Source organism: Macaca nemestrina, chromosome 2 (genome assembly GCF_043159975.1).
Source record: "Macaca nemestrina isolate mMacNem1 chromosome 2, mMacNem.hap1, whole genome shotgun sequence".
Classification (NCBI taxonomy): Eukaryota; Metazoa; Chordata; class Mammalia; order Primates; family Cercopithecidae; genus Macaca; species Macaca nemestrina.
The window spans coordinates 87896075-87918677 of NC_092126.1; the positions used below are offsets into that span (position 1 = coordinate 87896075).

The 22603-nt window shown below is 37.3% G+C and overlaps 2 protein-coding genes across 11 annotated transcripts in view; one reads left to right on the top strand and one right to left on the bottom strand.

Annotated features, from left to right (window-relative positions):
- LOC105489997 (N-acetylated alpha-linked acidic dipeptidase like 2) overlaps positions 1-22603 on the top strand; it is a 1462458-nt gene that overhangs the window by 656610 nt on the left and 783245 nt on the right. The window lies entirely within an intron of this gene.
- Positions 157-1046, bottom strand: LOC139361919 (peroxiredoxin-6-like). Its single transcript, XM_071091261.1, has one exon. The coding sequence runs from the start codon at positions 981-983 to the stop codon at positions 309-311; it is 675 nt and encodes a 224-aa protein (XP_070947362.1). The 5' UTR covers positions 984-1046; the 3' UTR covers positions 157-308.

The window sequence follows — 22603 nt, forward strand, 5'->3', positions numbered from 1 at the left end:
TATAAAGGTAATTATTGTCATTTTAGACCATCAATAATATCTTTAAAAAGAACAAAATAATACTGAGTTTTAATTTCTGCTTGTTTTTGCATGTTTTGTTTTACAAAATCAGGATAGAACACACTTTTTTTCTCTTTCTTTTTTTTTTTTTTTTTTTTTTAGTACCATTTTCATTTAATAAGCCATTGGTATAGCAACCTAAAAACCTTGGCTGTGATGACACCAGGATGTGTTTATGGAATTGCTGCAGGAAAACATGATTGGCAGCGGACATCCTCTGGCTCACAGCACTAACTTCTCCAAGAGAATTAAGGCTGGGGTGTGTAGCGGAGATATTTCTTGCCAGATGGGAGCTCTTTGGTGAAGACTCCTTTCGGGAAAAGTTTTTTGGCTTCTTCTTCAGGGATGGTTGGAAGGACCATCACGCTATCCCCATCCTTCCAATCAACTGGGGTGGCAACCCTTTTTTCTGCTGTCAGCTGGAGAGAGATGACTACCCCGAGAATCTCATCAAAGTTCCTGCCAGTGGTAGCTGGGTAGAGGATAGACAGCTTCAGTTTCTTATCAGGACCAAAAACAAACACCACACGAGCTGTCACAGGCATGCCCTTTTCATCCTTCTCTGCTGGATCCAGCATGCCCAACAGGATGGCAAGGTCCCGATTCTTATCATCGATGATGGGAAAAGGTAACTTTTCTGTGGGCTCTTCACAGTTGTAAGCATTGATATCCTTGCTCCAGGCAAGATGGTCCTCAACACTGTCTATTGAAAGGGCAATCAACTTAACATTCCTCTTGGCAAATTCTGGTGCCAGCTTTGCAGCTCTGCCGAGCTCTGTGGTGCACACTGGGGTAAAGTCCCGAGGGTGGGAGAAGAGAATGCCCCATGAGTCTCCCAGAAAGTCGTGGAAACGGATGCGGCCGACGGTGGTATTGGCCTCAAAGTTGGGAGCCTCGTCCCCGAGAAGCAGACCTCTGGGCATGGCGGCGGCGATGAAGAGGCGCCGCTGGGACAGCAAGCAATCGGGTGGTTCTGGCGAAGAAGCTCTTTTTTTTTAATTATTATACTTTAAGTTCTAGGGTACATGTGCATAAACGTGCAGGTTTGTTACATATGTATACATGTGCCATGTTGCTGTGCTGCACCCATTAACTTGTCATTTACATTAGGTATATCTCCTAATGGTATCCCTCTCCCCTCCCCCATCCCCACAATAGGAGCCGGTGTGTGATGTTCCTCTTCTGGTGTCCAAGTGATCTCATTGTTCAATTCCCACCAAGAGTGAGAACATGCAGTATTTGGTTTTCTGTTCTTGCAATAGTTTGCTGAGAATGATGGTTTCCAGCCGCATCCATGTCCCTGCAAAGGACATGAACTCATCCTTTTTTATGGCTGCATAGTATTCCATGGTGTATATGTGCCACATTTTCTTAATCCAGTCTGTCACTGATGGACATTTGGGTTGATTCCAAGTCTTTGCTATTGTGAATAGTGCCGCAATAAACATATGTGAGCATGTGTCTTTATAGCAACATGACTTATAATTGTTTGGGTATATCCCCAGTAATGGAATGGCTGGGTCAAATAGTATTTCTAGTTCTAGATTCTTGAGGAATCGCCATACCGTTTTCCACAATGGTTGAACTAGTTTACAGTCCCACCAACAGTGTAAAAGTGTTCCTATTTCTCCACATCCTCTCCAGCACCTGTTGTTTCCTGATTTTTTAATGATTGCCATTCTAAGTGGTGTGAGATGGTATCTCATTGTGGTTTTGATTTGCATTTCTCTGATGGCCAGTGATGATGAGCATTTTTTCATGTGTCTGTTGGCTGTATGAATGTCTTCTTTTGAGAAGTGTCTGTTCATATCCTTTGCCCACTTTTTGATGGGGTTGTTTGTTTTTTTCTTGTAAATTTGATTGAGTTCTTTATAGGTTCTGGATATTAGCCCTTTGTCAGATGAGTAGATTGAAAAACTTTTCTCCCATTCTGTAGGTTGCCTGTTCACGCTGATGGTAGTTTCTGTTGCTGGGCAGAGGCTCTTATTTTAATTAGATCCCATTTGTCAATTTTGGCTTCTGTTGCCGTTGCTTTTGGTGTTTTAGACATGAAGTCCTTGCCCATGCCTATGTCCTGAATGGTATTACCTAGGTTTTCTTCTAGGGTGTTTATGGTTTTAGGTCTAATATTTAAGTCTCTAATCCATCTTGAATTAATTTTCGTATAAGGAGTAAGGAAAGGATCCAATTTCAGCTTTCTACTTATGGCTAGCCAATTTTCCCAGCACCATTTATTAAATAGGAAATCCTTTTCCCGTTTCTTGTTTTTGTCAGGTTTGTCAAAGATCAGATGGCTGTAGATGTGTGGTATCATTTCTGAGGTCTCTGTTCTGTTCCATTGGTCTATATCTCTGTTTTGGTACCAGTACCATGCTGTTTTGGTTACTGTAGCCTTGAAGTATAGTTTGAAGTCAGGTAGCCTGATGCCTCCAGCTTTGTTCTTTTGGCTTAGGATTGTCTTGGCAATGTGGAGTCTTTTTTGGTTCCACATGAACTTTAAAGCAGTTTTTTTCCAATTCTGTGAAGAAACTCATTGGTAACTTAATGGGGATGGCACTGAATCTATAAATTACCTTGGGCAGTATGGCCATTTTCACAATATTGATTCTTCCTATCCATGAGCATGGTATGTTCTTCCATTTGTTTGTGTCCTCTTTTATTTCACTGAGCAGTGGTTTATAGTTCTCCTTGAAGAGGTCCTTTACATCCCTTGTAAGTTGGATTCCTAGGTATTTTATTCTCTTTGAAGCAATTGTGAATGGGAGTTCATTCATGATTTGGCTCTCTGTCTGTTACTGGCATATAAGAATGCTTCTGATTTTTGCGCATTGATTTTGTATCCTGAGACTTTACTGAAGTTGCTTATCAGCTTAAGGAGATTTTGGGCTGAGACAATGGGATTTTCTAAATATACAATCATGTCATCTGCAAAGAGGGACAATTTGACTTCTTCTTTTCCTAACTGAATACCCTTTATTTATTTCTCTTGCCTGATTGCCCTAGCCAGAACTTCCAACACCATGTTGATTTCTTTGTTTCTTTCTTTTTTTTTTTTTTTTTTTTTTTTTTTGGAGACTGAGTCTCTTTCTGTCACCCAGGCTGGAGTGCAGTGGCACGATCTCAGCTCACTGCAAGTTCCACCTCCCAAGTTCACACCATTCTCCTGCCTCAGCCTCCTGAGTAGCTGGGACTACAGGCACCTGCCACCACACCTGGCTTATTTTTTGTATTTTGAGTAGAGACAGGGTTTCACCGTGTTTAGCCAGGATGGTCTCGATCTCCTGACCTCGTGATCTGCCCTCCTTGGCCTCCCAAAGTGCTGGGATTACAGATGTGAGCCGCTGTGCCCAGCCCATAGGACACGATTTTTTGACTTGATGTTTTACTGTTTTTTAGCTTGATGTTTTACTACTTTTAAAAATATTTTCTTGTATCATAGTAAATGTTTTCCTAATGCTCCTGCTGGTGGCTGGTATCATATTTTTCCATCTGTTCTTTTTCTTTATTTTTTTCTTTATTATTTATTTATGTTTTTTTAGCCTTCCTATATTTGCTACCCAACAACAACAACATAATAACTTCTGTTTTCTCCTCACCAAAAGCAGAGATATTCCTTTACTTCTTGGTCTGAATATGGTACAGTCAATCCCCTTATATGCAACTCTTCCACATTCACTCAGAGCTACTGTCTCATACACAGGTAGGTCGTGTCTTCTGAGACCTGGACAGTAGGGGTTCTGACCGAGTACCCTGCTTGGGCCTCCTTTAACTACGTTTCTCACCCATGGAGTCAAACAAGGCTAAAAGATTCTGCCAGTAACGAAACAAGCTACTTTTAGATTCAGATAGTTTATTACAAACATAGAGAGCGAAAACAAGATGATCAAAGGTACCAGCTTCCCACTTGTCTTCCAGGACAATATTGACATGAAAGGGACTGGTGATATGACTAAGTCACATGAGTATTAGAACACCCTTTGCTGACGTGCTGCTTCCAGGCTGCAACCAAGCATTTCGCTAGCCTACAGCTGTACCCTAAAAGAAGGGTAGGGGAAAGAGGGCTTCATACCTCAGGAGAACCAAAGAGATGAGAAATTGCCTCATGACAACACCCCTGAAAGATAAGGAGATGGGAGATAAATTGCTTTGTAGCATCTCCTCACAAGCCTCCTCATGGTTTTTGGGAATCACAGGGTGTTCTAACAGAACTTAGACTAGCTGGGGTTAACCCTTGCCTACATGGCCTCTGTGAAGATGTACAAGGTTACCAGAGTTCCATGGCAGAGTGATTTCCGTATAATGGAGTGGAGCCTATCTGGATTCCACATTCCCCCTACGTCAAGATCAAGCTCTCTGGGTACCTGGACCTGGTGTTCTCTGTCTAAAAGGCTTCATGCCTGCTTCTACCTCCTGTGTGAGCCTTTTTCCTAGGTAGATCATTCCCAGTTGGACTGCATGCTGGTATACACATCCTAATTCTAAGGGGGTGGCTGGAGTGTTATGTTTGTGTAATTCTACAAAGAGCTTAGAAAAGCAGGCCAGGGTATCTGCATTCATACTTGCAATGCCCCTTAGGTGCTAGACAGAGCTACTACATCAGAATCAAATTGTACTAATGAATGAAGCCTCTGCTGCCGGAAGGGAAAACTAAAGGAAGGGAGTGTGGATTAAAAAACCAAAGAAAGACTTTCTTGGCCTCCCTCCTAATTGTTACCTAGTGATTAACTGAAACTGTAGATTCTTACAACAGAGGAAGAGAAATATGACAACCTTTTTTATTGTCATAACAGTCCAAAAACCTTGAGCCTAGATGTTTTTTCTTGGAGTAAAAGGCAATAAATATTATGATAAAATCTTTAAATAAAAGCATGAAGTGGAAAGCTTATTTTTTTAAGGATTCGTGAGAAGAATGCTAAATGAAATGTGTGTATTTGCTAAGAAATCTTATTATAAAACACAAAATTTTAGAGATTTTGATCAATAATGTTGCCTACATATAATTGTTTTAATAAAGCTATACATTGAGTAAATAAATAAAATAAGAAAAAAAAGAATTTACTGACATTTTAAATTAGACTCACCTAAGGCATACGCTTTTTGTTTTGAAGCACAAAATTATGACTAATATACTACCTATTTGGTCACCCCTGGAGCGGTATACACAATTTCAGGTTGTAGACCTTTGATAAGGCAATATTGTTTATGCTTAAAATTAAATTCATAAAGATACCACAAAAATTTTACTTTTAGACTAGCCACCTACTTGTCCTTTTGACTGTTGTTTCAGAATGTAGCCATTTGCCATGAAGCATTTTCTTTTAGTTCCAATAATTCTTAATGAAGCTTTACATCAACAATGCGTAACTCAAAGTATACGTCAGAGGCTCTTTTAAAATAAAGTCATTGGTCCTAAACTGAATGGCCTACTGATTCAGAATATCTGGGTTTAGCATGTAATATCTAAATTTTACATGCTGAGGTGGAAGTGGAACTTTCTTTTCTTTTTATGCTTTGCCTATATAGTGACCAAATAATTTATCATGCAAACATATACGCTTTTGAAAGTGAAAGAGGATGCTGTTAATATTGTGTTGGGACCAGAGGTATAAATTGGTACTGTCCAAAAAAGAACAAATGCCCGTCCTATCTAAAGGTGACTGAAATATGCTATCTAGTCAAACCAAATAAACAAACTCTCTGATAGTGGAATTAATCACATGGTGAGATCACATGCAATTGTGGGCAAGGAATAGCCTCCTTTTATTTTTGGACCAAATATAACAATGAACATTCATTTTAAAGAAAGGAAAATATGTTTTCTTTCCTTGTCTCCTTGTTTTTTATTTGTTTGTTTTTGTTTTTTTTTAAAATAAATTTTCAGCTGTAAGGTTTTGTTTTTTGTTTTTTGTTTGTGAGATGGAGTTTTGCTCTTGTATCCCATGCTGGAGTGCATTGGCACAAACTCGGCTCACTGCAACCTCTGCCTCCCGGGTTCAAGCAATTCTCCTGCTTCAGCCTCCCGAATAGCTGGAACTACAGGCATGTGCCACCATGCCTGGCTAATTTTTTGTACTCTTAGTAGAGACAGGTTTTTACCGTATCAGCCAGGCTGGTCTCCAACTCCTGACCTCAGAGCCGTTAGGTCTTTAACTGACTAGGATACATACACAATCCCTCCCCCTTTATGCAGTTCTTCCACATTCACTCGGAGCTGTTCTCTCATACACAGGCGGATAGTGTCTTCTGAGACCTGGACAATAGGGATATGTAGTGTAATTTTATGTAGGCTCTTTCATAGTTGACCATCATGAATCATAAAAAGTAGATAATATGCTGTCCTACTTCGTATTCTTTGTGCTGGAGTGCTTTGACTCTTTACCATTATTCTGCTAGTTTTAAACTTACTAGAGAGATAAAACAGTAGAAATAGTTTGTGGTACTCTAAGTATAGGAAGTTCTATCTGTGAAGGGTTTACTGAGTACCACGAGTTTAGTATAGAGCAGGAAAGCCATATTCCATTTTTCCAAAGCAATTTCATTTTTTAAAATACTTGGCTTTGATACTTATGTAGCTTCTTTTTCTTTTTATTCATGTATTCACACATCTTCCATTCCTTTAGTTTTGAAATTGAATATACAAATTTGTACAAGATTATACCTAACACTCTGTACTGACACTACTCAGTTTTTAGCTTTTCTTCACAAAAATGTACAGATCTTACACTTAACAAAAAAGGTATACACATGCGCACATGCATATGGGCACACACACACACTCAACCCCAGCCAGGATCTCTCTTATAAGCTCCAGTCTTGTGTCAATCTGTCTGCTTAGCATCTTGATTTGGATGTTTCAAACTCCTGAATAAACATGTCCAGGCCCGAAATTGTAATCATTCTTTTCAAATTCTTTTTCTTCCAGTGTACCACTTTTTAATAAACTGGTATCACTGTCCATCAAAACACCCAACCTCAGAAATCCATTAATTAAAGGAATAATTTCAGTACTGCTTCTCTCCTAACTAGTCTATAATCTCCATTAAAACAGAATCTGGTTTTTTTCCCCTTCATCATTGTATGTGCACCATTCACAGAGCCTGACACGAAATAAGCAGTCAATATTTGTGTAAAAGAGGACTAGACATGCAACTTAACGTATTCTGAAGTATTTCTAGCCTTGTGGTAGAAAACTTACAGGGGTCATTTCCATAAAGTGTCAATGCGATGTAAGGGACAAATGCGCCAGATTAGTAGCCAAGAGACTTGCTTTGATCTTTACCCCATCTTGACCTCCACTTCCCATCTGAATGTGAACTTTTCTGAGTATCATTTTATACCTCTATAACACTAATAATCTTTTTTCCATCTACCATAGTATACTACTATAAGGCTCAATTGAGATAATAAATATGAAAGTGTTTTGTAAACTATGAAGTGCTATATAAAAAGTAAAGTCATTTATTTATAAAATCCTCTATCCTACTTTTATAGGCAAGGCCATCACAAATTCAGTCTCTGTGAAGGGTGTTCATGCTTCTGTTTCTTCCAAGATATATAATATTTATTCTTCACTAAGATATACAGAACCCGTATTTAAAAAGATGCATCAACTCAGGATCCAGAAAATGTTCATGCCTGAGCACACAACAAGTAACTGTAGACACAGTGCTTGCATGCCACTGCATATTTACAATACATTTTCATTCATCCTGTCTTACTGCCTTAATTTTTCTGTCAGCTTAAAAAGTTGCTTTTTATTCATGCCATAGCCTTATTTTTTGCAACTGCCTCTTGAAATTCATTATTATCGATATTTTGCATATTGTGGATATAGCACTTTTCAGTCTAAAAGTCACTTTTCATGCTGATGCTATGTTTTCTAGGTCTAGTGTCTGGAATACATTATTAACCAAATTTGGAGTACAGTGTTCTTCATTTGGCACTTCTTATTTTCAAGGTTCTTAAAAATATATTTTGTATAATTAGTACTTTTTCACTCTGAAGATGTTAATATATAAGAAAATCTATATTTTACAAGCTGAGATGGAGGAAACCATGTTTAAAGTTTGCTGTTTCTGAGAATACCTATTTGCAGAATGACTTGAAGTTTTGCTCATAGCACCCTCTCTTTTCTTCTTTAAACAGTTTCTAAGTAGTTATAAACTACGAAACTATGAGGTCTTTGGGATTTTCTTAAGATATTGAAAGCCAGTGTCAGGATTAGAGTTATATTTCATTTGTTTAATAGATCTTAGTAATTTTTTGCTCATGGGTGACACTCAGACAAACATCCTGCAAAAATAAAGAAAGCATCTTTAAAAGTGTGGTTTCCATGCATTTCCTTAACACATTTATACAATGACACTGTAGCTTTGGCTAGATGCTCCCTTCATTCCTTCTATGCTTTATATGCACTTGAAGGCTTTAGAGGAACATATGAATTTATAATTATGGATGCACTGTGTATGTCTATACCTGTATATCTGTATCTTTATTTTTCTATCTCAGCTTTATTGAGGTCTAATTGACAAGCAAAAATTATACATATTCAAAAGGTGCAATGTATATTTTAATATATGTATATATTGTGACATGATTGCCAAGATCAAGCAAATTAATACATCTATCACCTTATAGGCTTACCTTTTCTGTGTTTATGATGGGAACACTAAATACCTGCTCTTGTATTTCAAGTGTACAAAACATTATTGTTAACTATAGTCACCATGCCGTACATTAGGTCCTCAGAATTTATTTATAACTGTAAGTTTGTTCACTTTAACCAACATTTCTTCATTTCTCCCAACTCCTAACCCAGGGCAACCAGCATTTTATTCTTTGCTTCTGATTTAGACATTTTTTAGATTCCACATATGTGCGATCATATGGTAGTTGCCTTTCTTTGTATTTCACTTAATATGATGTCCCCCAGGTTCATTTATGTTATCATAAATGGCAGAATTTCCTTATTTTTTGAAGCCAAATAATATGTTACTGTATATATATACACACACATATATACTGTGTGTATGCATGTGTGTGTGTGTGTATATATATATATAAAAAACCTGTTTTTATGGAATACTGTATATACACCCCATTTTCTTTATCCAGTTGCCCATCAATGAACATTTAGGTTGTTTCCATGTTTCGGCTACTGTGAATAATGGTACAATAAATGTGAAAGTGAAGAGCAGATGTCTCTTTGAGAGACTGATTTTATTTCACTTTAATATATACACAGAATTGGGTTTGTTGGATCACATGATACTTCTATTTTTAACTTTTAACATAGTCTTTTCCATAGTGCCTGTACCAATTTATATTCCCCTCAACAATGAATAAGGGTTTCCTTTCCTCCACATCCTCATCATCACTTCTTATCTTCCGACTTTTTGATAATTGCCATTCTAACAGATGTGAGGTGATATCTCACTTAGATTTTGATATGCATTTCTCTGATTATTAGTGGTATTGACCATATTTTCCTATATCTATTGATCACTTGTATGTCTTCTTTTGAAAAATGTCTATTCAGTTCTGCTATAGTTTCGATATTTGCCCCTCCAAACCTCATGCTGAAATGTGATACCCAATGTTGGAGACGTGACTTAAAGGGAGTTATTTTAGTCATGGGGGTGAACACCTCATAAATTAATGCCCTGCCTAGGGAGTTAGTGAGTGTTCACTCTATTAATTCTGACCCATGAGAGCTGATTATTCAAAAGAGCCTGGCACCTCCCCACCTCTTGCTTGCTCTCTCTCCATGTGATCTCTGTACACACTGGCTATCCCTTTGCCTTGTGCCATGAGTGGAAGCAGCCTGAGGCTCTCATCACTTGCAGATCCTCAATCATGAACTTCCCAACCATCAGAATCAGGAGCCCAATAAAACTTCTTTATTCTTTGTAAATTACCCAGCCTCAGATATTCCTCCATAGCAATCCAAACCAGACTAACACAAAGTCCTTTGCCAATTTTTAAAATATGATGATTTGATTTTTTTGCTATTGAGCTATATTATTTCTTTGCATGTTTTGGATACTAAGTCTTGCTCTGTCACCCAGGTTGGAGTTCAGTGGCAAAGTTTGGGCTCACTGCAACCTCTGCCTCCCGGGTTTAAGTGATTCTCCTGCCTCAGCCTTGTGAGTAGCTGGGTTTACAGGCATACGACACGATGCCTGGCCAAATTCTGTATTTTTAGCAGAGATGGGGTTTTACCATGTTTGTCAGGCTTGTCTTGAACTCCTGACCTTGTGATCTGCCCTCCTCAGTCTCCCAAAGTTCTAGGGTTACAGGCGTGAGCCACAGCACCTGGCCCGGTTTAGGTCTTTAATCTATTTTAAGTAGATTAAGGATCCAATTTTATTTTTTTGCATGTGGATATCTGTTTTCCCAACACCATTTATTGAGGAGGCTATCATTTCCACATTGTATATTTTTGATGCTCTTGTAACATTAGTTGGCCATAAATGCATGGGTTTATTTCTGGGCTCTCATTTCTCTTCTATTAGTCTATGTGTCTGAATTAATGTCAGTACCATGCTGTTTCAATTACTAGAGCTGTGTAATTAAATTTGAAATCAGGAAGTGTTACTGCCTCTAGATTTGCTCTACTTGCTCAAGATTGCTTTAGCTATTCAGTTTTTAGTAATTCTATATGAATATTAGGATTGTTTCTTCTATTTTATCATAAATACCATTGTAGTTTTGATAGTGATTACTTTGAATCTATGAATTGCTTTACTTAATACAAATATTTGAAAATGTTAATTCTTCCAATCCATGAGCATAGGATATCTTTTCATTTATTTATGTCTTCTTCAATTTCTTTCATCAACGTTTTATAGTTTTCATCACGCCTGTTTGGTTAAAATTATTCCTAAATATCTTATACTTTTTGATGCTATTGTAAATGGCATTATTCTCTTAATTTCTGTTTTGTATAGTTTGTTGTTAGTGTGTGGAAACACAGTGGATTTTGTATGTTAATTTTGAAAAAAAAAATACACTATATTTTTGTAGCTGCTCCAGAAAGGGATTTTTCTATTTTTGGACTAGTATCAGATCTTGAACTGGACTCAAATGTTAGAAATGAGAAGAATTGGGATCATTTCTCTCTCTCATCTGCAGTCTGAGATCATCTTGCTATTTTGATATTTGTGTTGCTTCTGTTGTTGCATTATATTTGTTGAAATATTTAGACCATAAATACATTTATTATCTGTCCATCTCATTATCTGTCTCGTGTATCACAAGGAGACTGTAACTGTTATCTTCCTGGTAAACTATTAATCATAAAAGTTTTGAGCTGCCACATAAAACAATTAAAACATTCATGGTCATCCATATAATCTCCTGTCAGTTCAGATATATTTTATAGGTGAGAGTGATAAGCCTAGTGTTCAACCATTGAAAACTAATGATCAAACTGTAATACTACATTTATATAATTATTATTTGTTGTGGGGCCACATAGGTTGTTTGGATCCATAGAAAATGTGCTGGCAAGAGCCTCTTAAAAGTATCAAGGTCTTATAGATTGGTTTTAATTTCTTTCTAGTATCTTTCACTTCTGAGTCTTACTCAGCTGTTACTGCTTCTTAACCATATTAATCTCTTAATTATATTTTTATTTTGGTGGAGTCTCTCCTTGATTAATTCTAGTCACAGAGAGTGAAGGGGTACAATGTCTGATTCTTTTCATGCCTGAAAATTATTTGATTATCCCTTTACACATAATAGGATGATATTTTAGATGTTTATATATATTTATCAGTTTATATTTTATTTCCACCATCCCATTCCAACCCTGAAGACATTGTTTTCTAACATAACATTTTGCCTGTGTTGATAAGAAATCTAATGGTTGTTGGATTATTGGTATTTTGTGGAAAATCTGTTTTTTCATAAAGGCCTTTGGGATTTTCTCTTTCTCCTTGAACTTCTGAAACTTCACAGTGGTATAACTAAGTTTAAGTCTAACTTTCTTACTGTATCACACTCTCCATGAACACATCATCTGAAGACATGAATGTCCCTTTCAAGAAAATTTCTATTAGTTCATTTTCTCTTCTCCTCCGTTATCTTTGTTATTTCCTTGTACAGTGTTTCTGTTCTATCTCTGGGATCCCCAGGTCATTTAAATTGTGTTTATAATTTTTCTGTTATCTTTTCTCAAAATACAGGCAGATTTCCATGATTATTTATCCTCTAAGTTACAAGTTTGGTATTTATTACTATCTATTTTATTATTTTCAAAATCTGTGAAAAGTTTGAGATTTTAGTTTATTTTCAGGGTAACAAGTTAGCCTCCCATAGTTTCATGAATACTGGAAGAAGACACGAGACTCTTGCATCAGAGAAAAATGATTTATTACTCATAGTATAGCAGGCGATATGATAATCAAATTATTAGGTCAATTCTGTTGCCACTGAGTCACACAGGGTGGCAAGGATGAGCCCAAATACTTGCTCAAGAATTACAACCAAGAAATCCCAAGCTTAGAGAACTAAAATATTTTAAGATGGATAGGAAGTATGCCTTCCTTCTACTCCAGAGATAAACACTATGTCTATCTTCTAAGGCTTTAAGCAAATCTTCCCTTCATTGTGGAGGGACATTATCACTATTTTCCAAGGCTTTTTACTATTCAAATATTCTTAAAGAGAGTCTGAAACAAAAGGTAATAAGTGACTTGCTTCATAAGATATTCAGAGATATGAGACACTCAAGAAGAACCTCCAACTATTAATATGTCTACACTTTATGGTTTTTTTTCAATTTTGGAAATAATATTTTTTAGTTTTCAGGATTCAATACTTTCTTTCTGCTTGATTCATTTTTACAAGTCTGCATTTTGGGGAAGTAGAAAATGACAATATAATTTCTAAAGTAATTATCCCTAAGTTGATTTTTAAAAGTTATCTTCTATTTTCTAGGTCAGTGCTTCATCAAATTTTCTGTGCATGTGTCTTCTTGGATATTTGTTTAAATGCAGATTCTGAATTAGTGGGCTTTGGATGGGGCTTGAGATTCTAAACTTTTAATAAGATCCTAGTGATGCAATGCTATTGGTCTTTGGGCAGCCATTTGACTATCAGGGATTTATTACCTTTGTTGCCTCAGGAACCAGTTCTATTTGTTTACCTTAGTTTAGCTTTTCATACTTTTTTTTTCATTTTTATGAAAATATTGTTGCCCATATTTCTGAGTGGAGGTCTCAGACAAATAATATGGATGTCTGGTTTATCGAAGCACAAGTGGCAGTCATTTCATCAAAGCCCTCTCCATGAGAGAACTGGTTTTGGATTCCTTCTCAGAAAAGAGAAGTTTCTCAGTGGATAATGAAATAAGGACTTCCAACAATCTGTTTCTCTGCAACAGCAGTAAGCGTACTGGCAAAAACTGTCAAATTCATCTTTTTAGGAATTCAGCATATACAAAGGCTAGCAACAATCCAAGGAGCATATATTCAAGAAAAACAGCTGCATTTCAAGAAAAACAGCCGGCTTTGTAGCATTTTAATGTGCTGTTTCCATCATCTTCTTCCCAGCTCTGTGATATGTCTGAAAACCATCATCCCCACAAACATAGTGAAAGCCACCAGCCTAGAAGTCCGCCTTAGTCTGTTTAGGCTACTATGGCACAATACCATAGAGTGGGTATCACATAAACAACAGAAATTTATGTTTCGCAGTTCTGAACACTGAGAAATCCAAGATCAAAGTGCCGGAAGATTCGGTGTCTGGCGAGGGCCTGATTCCTGTTTCATAGATGGCCATCTTCCTACTGTGTCCTCATATGGTAGAAGGGGTGAGGGAACGCTACAGAGTCTCTTTTATAAGAGCACTAATCCCATTCGCAAGGGCTCCACTGTCATGATCCAATCATGTCCCATAGGACCCCGCGTTCTAATACCATCATCACATTGGGGGTTTGAATTTCAACATTTGAATTTTAGAGAGATACAAACATTCTGTCCTTGTCATATAACTGGAGGGGTAACAATTGTTTTGGAGTCCCCCTAAAGTTAACATTCACATTGAATTGTCATTATTTGATCTTTCTGGCTAAATGAACTTTGTGAAAAATGACAAAATACATGTATTTCCCATAGCAGGGTGACAATGTGTTTTTTTAATCATGGACTTTGATATGTAAAATTTTTAAATTTCTTCTCTGGTTGACAGGTCTGTAATAATTTTATTCTTCAAGCATTTATCTATAGTACATGTAAATGACAGATATTACACTAGGGGATTTTCTGATATTGAGAAATCGCTTTCCAATAATACTATGTATTTTTAAAGTTAGTTGTAACACACATAGAAACATTACAACTTACCCAATAAAATGCTAAAATAAGACAAGTGTAGCACAAGCTTTGTAAATGTACCCAAACTCACTCTCAAGTTTTAGTGAGTCAGATGGTTTTAGATGAAATTTTACTAGACTCATCAGATTAATTTTTCCTTTAGTATTTTGATAAACTGATACAGATCAAAGAATAAAATTAGCTGACACAATTTTATATTATTAAAACATATGTGAAAAACTCTGGCATTTTATAAAAAAAAAACTATCTGAATTCCTGCATCTGATATTCACCTTTCATATATTCACAACTGGCAAATGCCTAGTTTTAAATAACACATTTGTGTGTGACCTTTTAAGAAAATTACCAATGTCTTTGTTTAGAGTGCAGAGGGCATGGATTTCACAGAGCATTTCCCACTAAATGGAGTATATTACTCCAATTTCATAGCCATGTTGTCAGGAAGTGGCACTTCATTAAGATAATGTGACCTTTAGAATATTCTTCCAACCTTTTACTATGTCTTTGGTAGTGGGATTTGTACTTTAATTTCTGTAGCTTTTTGATAAGTTGGAAATAAAAAATAATTGAAAGCTACATTTTTTATTTCACTTCATCTATACACTGTGTGTGGGTTTTTTCCCCTAAAATGACAAAGAGTGTCAGGTAAACGATTTTTGTTCAAACTAGGGATTATCTGCCAGGAAAATGTCTTTTAGGGTTAAAATCAAATTGGCAAGTTTATACCCATTGTGGAAAGGAAGAAAGGGAGAAAATGGCTATGTAGAAAAAAGCAAAAATTGTTATTTTTTTCTACTGCATTTTCAAAAATGTTGAGAAAGGCCCCCAAAGCCTTTTTTTCTTGTTTTGTGATGACAGTGAGATAATATGTTTCCAGTGTGCTTGCTGTGGCAACTTGAAATTGTTTGTTCATTTGAAGCCATCATTGAAAGTAGAGATTTAATTTCTAAAACCATTTTTTTTTTTTATGGTGAAGTCAAAGTAAGCAATTTAATGGAAAGAGGAAAGGAGATGATTGTTTTGGTTAGACTTGAAGTAGCATTTCTCAGGAACCATTTATATATCATTTGGTTTATTTATAGGATTGAATTTTATGATCAGAATTGAGTTTTTCAATGAATATCTTAAAATATATTTACAGCTAAGTATTGTTTTACTTTAATATGTGGACACTTTTAGGTTTCAGAGCATGGATTTCTTAATCAGTTCTTTGGCAACTGCAACATTAAGGTTCTCTTTTTAATATATTTGAAATGGAGCATTCATGATACACACTGGGAGTGGCTGCATTAGGTGAAATCACACAACCATATGGTGGCCTGAAAGCTGCATAGGGAGTTTTTTTTTTTTTTAATTTATTATTATTATTATACTTTAAGTTCTAGGGTGCATGTGCACAACGCGCAGGTTTGTTACATATCTATACTTGTGCCATGTTGGTGTGCTGCACCCATCAACTCGTCAGCACCCATCAACTCGTCATTTACATCAGGTATAACTCCCAATGCAATCCGTCCCCCCTCCCCCCTCCCCATGATAGGCCCCGGTGTGTGATGTTCCCCTTCCCGAGTCCAGGTGATCTCATTGTTCAGTTCCCACCTATGAGTGAGAACATGCGGTGTTTGGTTTTCTGTTCTTGTGATAGTTTGCTAAGAATGATGGTTTCCAGCTGCATCCATGTCCCTACAAAGGACGCAAACTCATCCTTTTTGATGGCTGCATAGTATTCCATGGTGTATATGTGCCACATTTTCTTAATCCAGTCTGTCACTGATGGACATTTGGGTTGATTCCAAGTCTTTGCTATTGTGAATAGTGCCGCAATAAATATACGTGTGCATGTGTCTTTATAGCAGCATGATTTGTAATCCTTTGGGTATATACCCAGTAATGGGATGGCTGGGTCATATGGTACATCTAGTTCTAGATCCTTGAGGAATCGCCATACTGTTTTCCATAATGGTTGAACTAGTTTACAATCCCACCAACAGTGTAAAAGTGTTCCTATTTCTCCACATCCTCTCCAGTACCTCTTGTTTCCTGACTTTTTAATGATTGCCATTCTAACTGGTATGAGATGGTATCTCATTGTGGTTTTGACTTGCCTTTCTCTGATGGCCAGTGATGATGAGCATTTTTTCATGTGTCTGTTGGTTAGACCTAATACCATAAAAACCCTAGAAGAAAACCTAGGTAATACCATTCAGGACACAGGCATGGGCAAAGACTTCATGTCTAAAACACCAAAAGCAATGGCAACAAAAGCCAAAATTGACAAATGGGATCTAATTAAACTAAAGAGCTTCTGCACAGCAAAAGAAACTACCATCAGAGTGAACAGGCAACCTACAGAATGGGAGAAAATTTTTGCAATCTACTCATCTGACAAAGGGCTAATATCCAGAACCTACAAAGAACTCAAACAAATTTACAAGAAAAAAACAAACAGCCCCATCAAAAAGTGGGCAAAGGATATGAACAGACATTTCTCAAAAGAAGATATGCATAGGGAGTTTTTTATTCTTTTACTAGATATGTTGCTTTAGACAAATCACTTAGTTTCTTAAGCTTTATTTTCTCTATTAGAAAAATAACAGTATAAGTTAGGGTTGTATTCAGCTGCAAATACAGTAGTCTCCCTTTATCCATGGGGATACATCCCAAGGGCCCTCCCCCAGTGGATGCCTTAAACCTTGAATAGTTCTCAACCCTACAGATACTGTTTTTATCCTAGGATCAGCCAGGATCACCTGATTATCTGCTTCAGGTAATCCTGGCTCATCAAGCCATGAAGATCTTGATGTTTTAGTATAGGAACAGATGATATTGATGACTAAGAGGTGGGTAGCATATACAGCACGGATACACTAGACTAAGGGATTATTCACACCCTGGGTAAGGTGGAGTGGGACACATAAAAATTTCATCGTGCTTTTCAGAATGGTGTGCTATTTGAAATGTATATGTTTAGATAACATTTGACCTGACTGTAGATAACTGAAACTATAGAAAGTAAAATCGGAGATAAGGGAGGGTTTTTGTAACAGAAAACCTGGGTATAGAGGCCTAAAAAATAGAGGCAACTTTTCTAAGCCAGGATGTCCATAGTGTAAAGTAGTCTGGCTAGCCAATGCTATCATCAGGACTCCATCCTTTGTATGCTCTCTGTTTGAGATTGTAGCACCATGGCCACAAGAGAGCTGTTAAACCTCCAAGGGTTTTGTCCACATTCCAGAGCAAAAGAAATAACAGAATTTTCTTCCTGATGAGATTTTATCCTTTAATAAAAAAGGGGGATTGATCCCTAGCTGACTTCTCTCTATACCTCATTAATGAGAATTCTGTCACATAACCTCCCATAGCTGCAAGAGAGCCAGAAAAATCAAGCATTAAGCTTTCTGGATTCTATAATAGAGGAAGACAAGAGAGAAAGTGGTTGAGAAAGGGTGTTGATTAATCTGTAATATGGCCCGCAATTAAATACAAGTCCTCAAATGTTGTTTTGTTCAATATTATTTTGTTATAATGCTGATGACAAAAATAAATAATTCCTAGCTGGGGCCACTCTCTGTGTGGAGTTTGCATATTTTTTTCCATGTCTGCATGGGTTTTCTCCAGGGACTCTGATTACCTCCCAAATTCCAAAGATGTGCATGTTAGGGTAATTGGTGTGTATACATGGTCCCAGTCTAAGTGAGCGTGGGTGTGTGTGTGAATGCGCCCTGGAATGAAGTGGCATCCTGTCCAGTGGTGGTTTCCACCTTGTGACCCAACTGCCAGGATAGTCTCTGGCAACCCGTGATACTGAGCTGGACTAATTGGGTAAATAATTGTCTTACTTGATTTAATAATCTTTATTTATTTTATTTTATTTATTTATTTATATTTTTGAGATGGAGTTTCACTCTTGTTGCCTAGGCTGGAGTGCAATGGCGCGATCTCGGCTCACTGCAACCTCCATCTCCTGGGTTCAAACAATTCTCCTGCTCAGCCTTCTGAGTAGCTGGGATACTGACATAATAAATGGGTATTTTTTTTTCCTAGGATCAGCCAGGATCACCTGATTATCTGCTTCAGGTAATCCTGGCTCATCAAGCCATGAAGATCTTGATGTTTTAGTATCAGAACAGATGATATTGATGAGTAAGAGGTGGGTAGCATATACAGCACAGATACACACTGTGCGCACCACCATGCCTAGCTAATTTTTGTATTTTTAGTAGAGACGATGTTTTGCCATGTTTAAAAATACATTTAATGTTCACATTTATTCTAATGTTTAATATTAGAAGTGTTTTGGGTCTTCATTTCGAAGTTTGATGATGTTTTCTGACCAGAAATATACTGTGGGGCTATTGTTTTTATCAATTCATTCATGGGAAAACTAGTTTCATTAAACGTTTTGCTTAAAGTCACAGTTTCTGAAACCCTATTGACGATGTTAAGTGAGGAATTACCATACTATAAAGGTAAAGTTTTTTTTTTTTTTTTTTTTTTTTAGATGTAACAGACTATGGTTATAGAAATAATATCAACTTAGGTGAAATGAATTAATATTGCCATTATGTTTTATTATGACCACATCTAATTGAGAGTGTTATCTTCAGTTCTGAGTGAATTAAGAGTTAATGTAGCTTCAAAACCATGTCAGCAGAATGTGAGTTGTGTTGAGAATATGTCATGTATTGAAGAGCTAAAAAAAACCAGGGTTGTTTACTTGGAGAAGAAGAAAGTTTAGTAGAGGCACAAGAGCTGCACACATATTTGAAGAAGAAAATATACTTAGTATGGGTTAATAAAGCTAGCATTAGTGAGGAAGACAGATATTGCGTCAGTATAAAAGTATTTCTTAAGAACTAGTGATGTAAACTCCTCTTTCTGCTCAATAAGAAATGGCATAACAATTTACTGGGTCCTGTAGATTGAGGATGGGAAATTTTCATAGATGATGCATATGGTCCCATCCAACCTTAAGATTTGAAGATTCTTTTCATTTACACTTACAGCCAAATATGGGTAATTCTTCCATGATGTATTAGTTTTCTATTGCTGCATAACAAATGAACATAAACTTAGTGGGTTAAACAATACCCATTTATTATGTCAGTTTCCATGGGTCAGGAGTCAAGGCATAGCTTTGAGAGATCTCCTGTCCTGTAACCCAGGGTTTCACAAGACAGCATTCAAGTTTGGCCAGGTCGCATTTCTCTCTAGAGCTCACAGACCTGTGGAGGTGGTTATTGGCAGAATTCAGTTTCTTTTGGTCATAGAACTGAGCCTCTCAGCTCCTAGAGGTCACAGGTAGTCCCCTGTTCCATAACCTCTCCCCTGGCAGTCAGTATCATAGCAACTTTCTTCTTCAAGGTCAGCAGAAGAGTCTCTCAATCCAGTCAGCTAAGACAGAGGTTTACATAACATAATCTAACCATGGGAGCAACATCCTTTGTCATATTCTGTTATTTAGAAGCTAATTACACTCATGGAGAAGGGATTTACAAAGGTGTGGACTTTAGGTGGTGAAAATTCTTGGGAGTCACTCTAGGGTCTGGTTGCCACAAATGGTACTTGGGATTGAGTTCTGAAGTACAGTGAAGGTAAAACGTGACTGTGGCTTTCCCATATCCATTTGGCTCCAAAGCTTAATTAAGAACCAACTGAACATTTAAGGAGGAAGCCTAATGAAAGCAAAAGAGGCATTTTCATTTCTAATTGTAGATCATGTAAGTTGTTTCACACTGACTACTTTGTATAGGGAGCACACGACTTGAAGGTCACAGGAGACTGTTTCTTGTCAAGATGTTACTCATTCGATAATAACTGAATTAGCAGAGAGCTCTCATACTCTAGATTCTATTTATAAGGGAAAAAATAGACAGAAAAATAATAAATACCAACTACAAACATAGTAGGGCTTTAATCACATTACCATTCTTTACAGTCACTATCAACCTGACAAACGTGCCTGAAATAACCATTCAGTTTACCCAGACACCACAGGGTGGTGTCCATTTGAAAAGCCAAAGCAATTCTTGATGTATTCTTAGAGTTCAAGATAAATAGATGTGCTACTACTTTTCTACCCTCACCCCGGTTGCCATGTCTCCAAATATCTTCATCATGGACCTAGCATCTTAGAAAGTTACAGTGATGTAGGAGTCTTTCTGTATTTTCCTCAACTTCCTTCACTACTCTTACCCTATTGACAATTTATAACCCCTGCACCATCTGGGGAACAGACTGTTGGCTGCCAAGTAGACTCATTAACATTCCCCTCCAGGAACTCTTGCTGTTTAATTAGGCTGTCAGCTGGATTCAGGCAGTGAGAGCCTTAGGTGGCTGTGTAACAAATCCATGACTCCATGCATTCAGATGTCAAGGTCACTAAGATTCCCGCTTATACTCAATATGAGAAAAGGAATCCAGATCGTTGGCTGTTAAAATCCAAGTGATCAATGACTTCACTTTAAAGGGGACTTTCCGTAGTTAATTGAGATACTGAGTTATCCCACACTGAATTCGCAGCTGTGGCTGCTACATTGTTTGAGAATCCTCTAACCCCTGGGCCATCGTGTCTGGCATTCAGGCTTTCTTGTCAGAGATAGTCAATAGTGTTTGTAGAGTACATTCCAAACCCATACTGAAATTACTCTATGTGTCATAATTAAATGCGTCCAATTAATTAAGTTCTCTGAGAACAGATTACTAATAAGTGTTAGCCCTCTAGACATATTTGATTTAAATAAAACAATGGTTTCTTTTTTTTTTTTTTTTTTTTTTTCTTTTTGAGACAGAGTCTGGCTTAGTCGCCCAGGCTGGAGTGCAATGGCGCGATCTCGGCTCACTGCAAGCTCCGCCTCCCGGGTTCACGCCATTCTCCTGCCTCAGCCTCCCGAGTAGCTGGGACTACAGGCGCCCGCCGCCTCGCCCGGCTAATTTTTTTGCATTTTTAGTAGAGACGGGGTTTCACCGTGTTAGCCAGGATGGTCTCGATCTCCTGACCTCGTGATCCGCCCGCCTCGGCCTCCCAAAGTGCTGGGATTACAGGCGTGAGCCACCGCGCCCGGCCTAAAACAATGGTTTCTTTTTCAATGGCAATTTGGTAAAATTCTACTATGATAAAAATGCTTCTCAGCTGAATAGTTTGGTTACTGTTGAGTAAACATTATGTAACCATCGTTAGTTTGAAGGAAAGGGAAAAACTTCATTAGGCAAAATGTGGAAACCTGGAGTTTTCTAAATCCAGAGACGAACCATCACCCATAGGTGTCAATCAATTCTAGTACCTTTTGGTTGATTAAGTATTCATCTGTCTACTGATTAAGTCATTTAATTTATTCATGTGTCAAATATTTATTGGTTATTCACCCTCAGCTAGGCCCTGGGCTCAGTTCTATGAATATATTAGTAACTCAGTACAGGCAATAAGTAAGTCTCCATTCTACTGAGGGAGGCAGTTATTCGTCTAAGAATCATGAAAACAAAGTATAATGAAACAATAAGTAAACATACCTACATCCATGAGATGTCATAATTGAGGGGCCAAATCTGCTGAATATGGAGGAATGATAAGTTGGGGGATGCCTAATCAACACTTGGTAGAGGGAGGCAGACAGAACCTTCTGAAAAGAGAAAAAGCACATGCAGACGCTCTGTGTCTGTGGGAGCAAGACATCTGTATGAAAGCTTGTAAGCTCATTTTTAGAAAAGAGGTGGAATTACGGTAAGTGAGGTCTAAGGAAAGGCTTTCTGAGTCTACCCAGGTTGTTAAACTATTTTCTCTATGGCAGCTAGAGTGTCACCTTTCAGCAGTATCCTTAATATTAGGATCTGTGCTGTTTCTTCAGGCTGTCTAAACCTAATCCTGGCGTTGGTGAAAAGAAGAAAGGAGTGAATAGTAGATCGCTCAGTTTTGCTTTTTCCTCCTACCTGCTAGTCTTAACTGAAAAAGAATATGACGAATCTTCGTATAATCCTCATAGTGAATTTAGAAGGAGTTGTCAGGGACATTGCTTTATAATGGGTTTCTTCTGGTGGTGTATTGGAAATGCTTGGCCCAAGAAATATTGTTATTAACCTTTAAATAAAATAATGACACTTTGTGTGAAGTCAGTTCTTTTTAAAGCTATTTTACCTGTTTCTGTATGTACATATTTCTTTATTTTTTCTTTAAACATATTTTATTCATCTCTTTTTCCTGCAAATTT

Bases quoted from the DNA above. Each gene is read 5' to 3' on its own strand.
- LOC139361919 (XM_071091261.1), bottom strand. From the start codon at position 983: ATGCCCAGAGGTCTGCTTCTCGGGGACGAGGCTCCCAACTTTGAGGCC.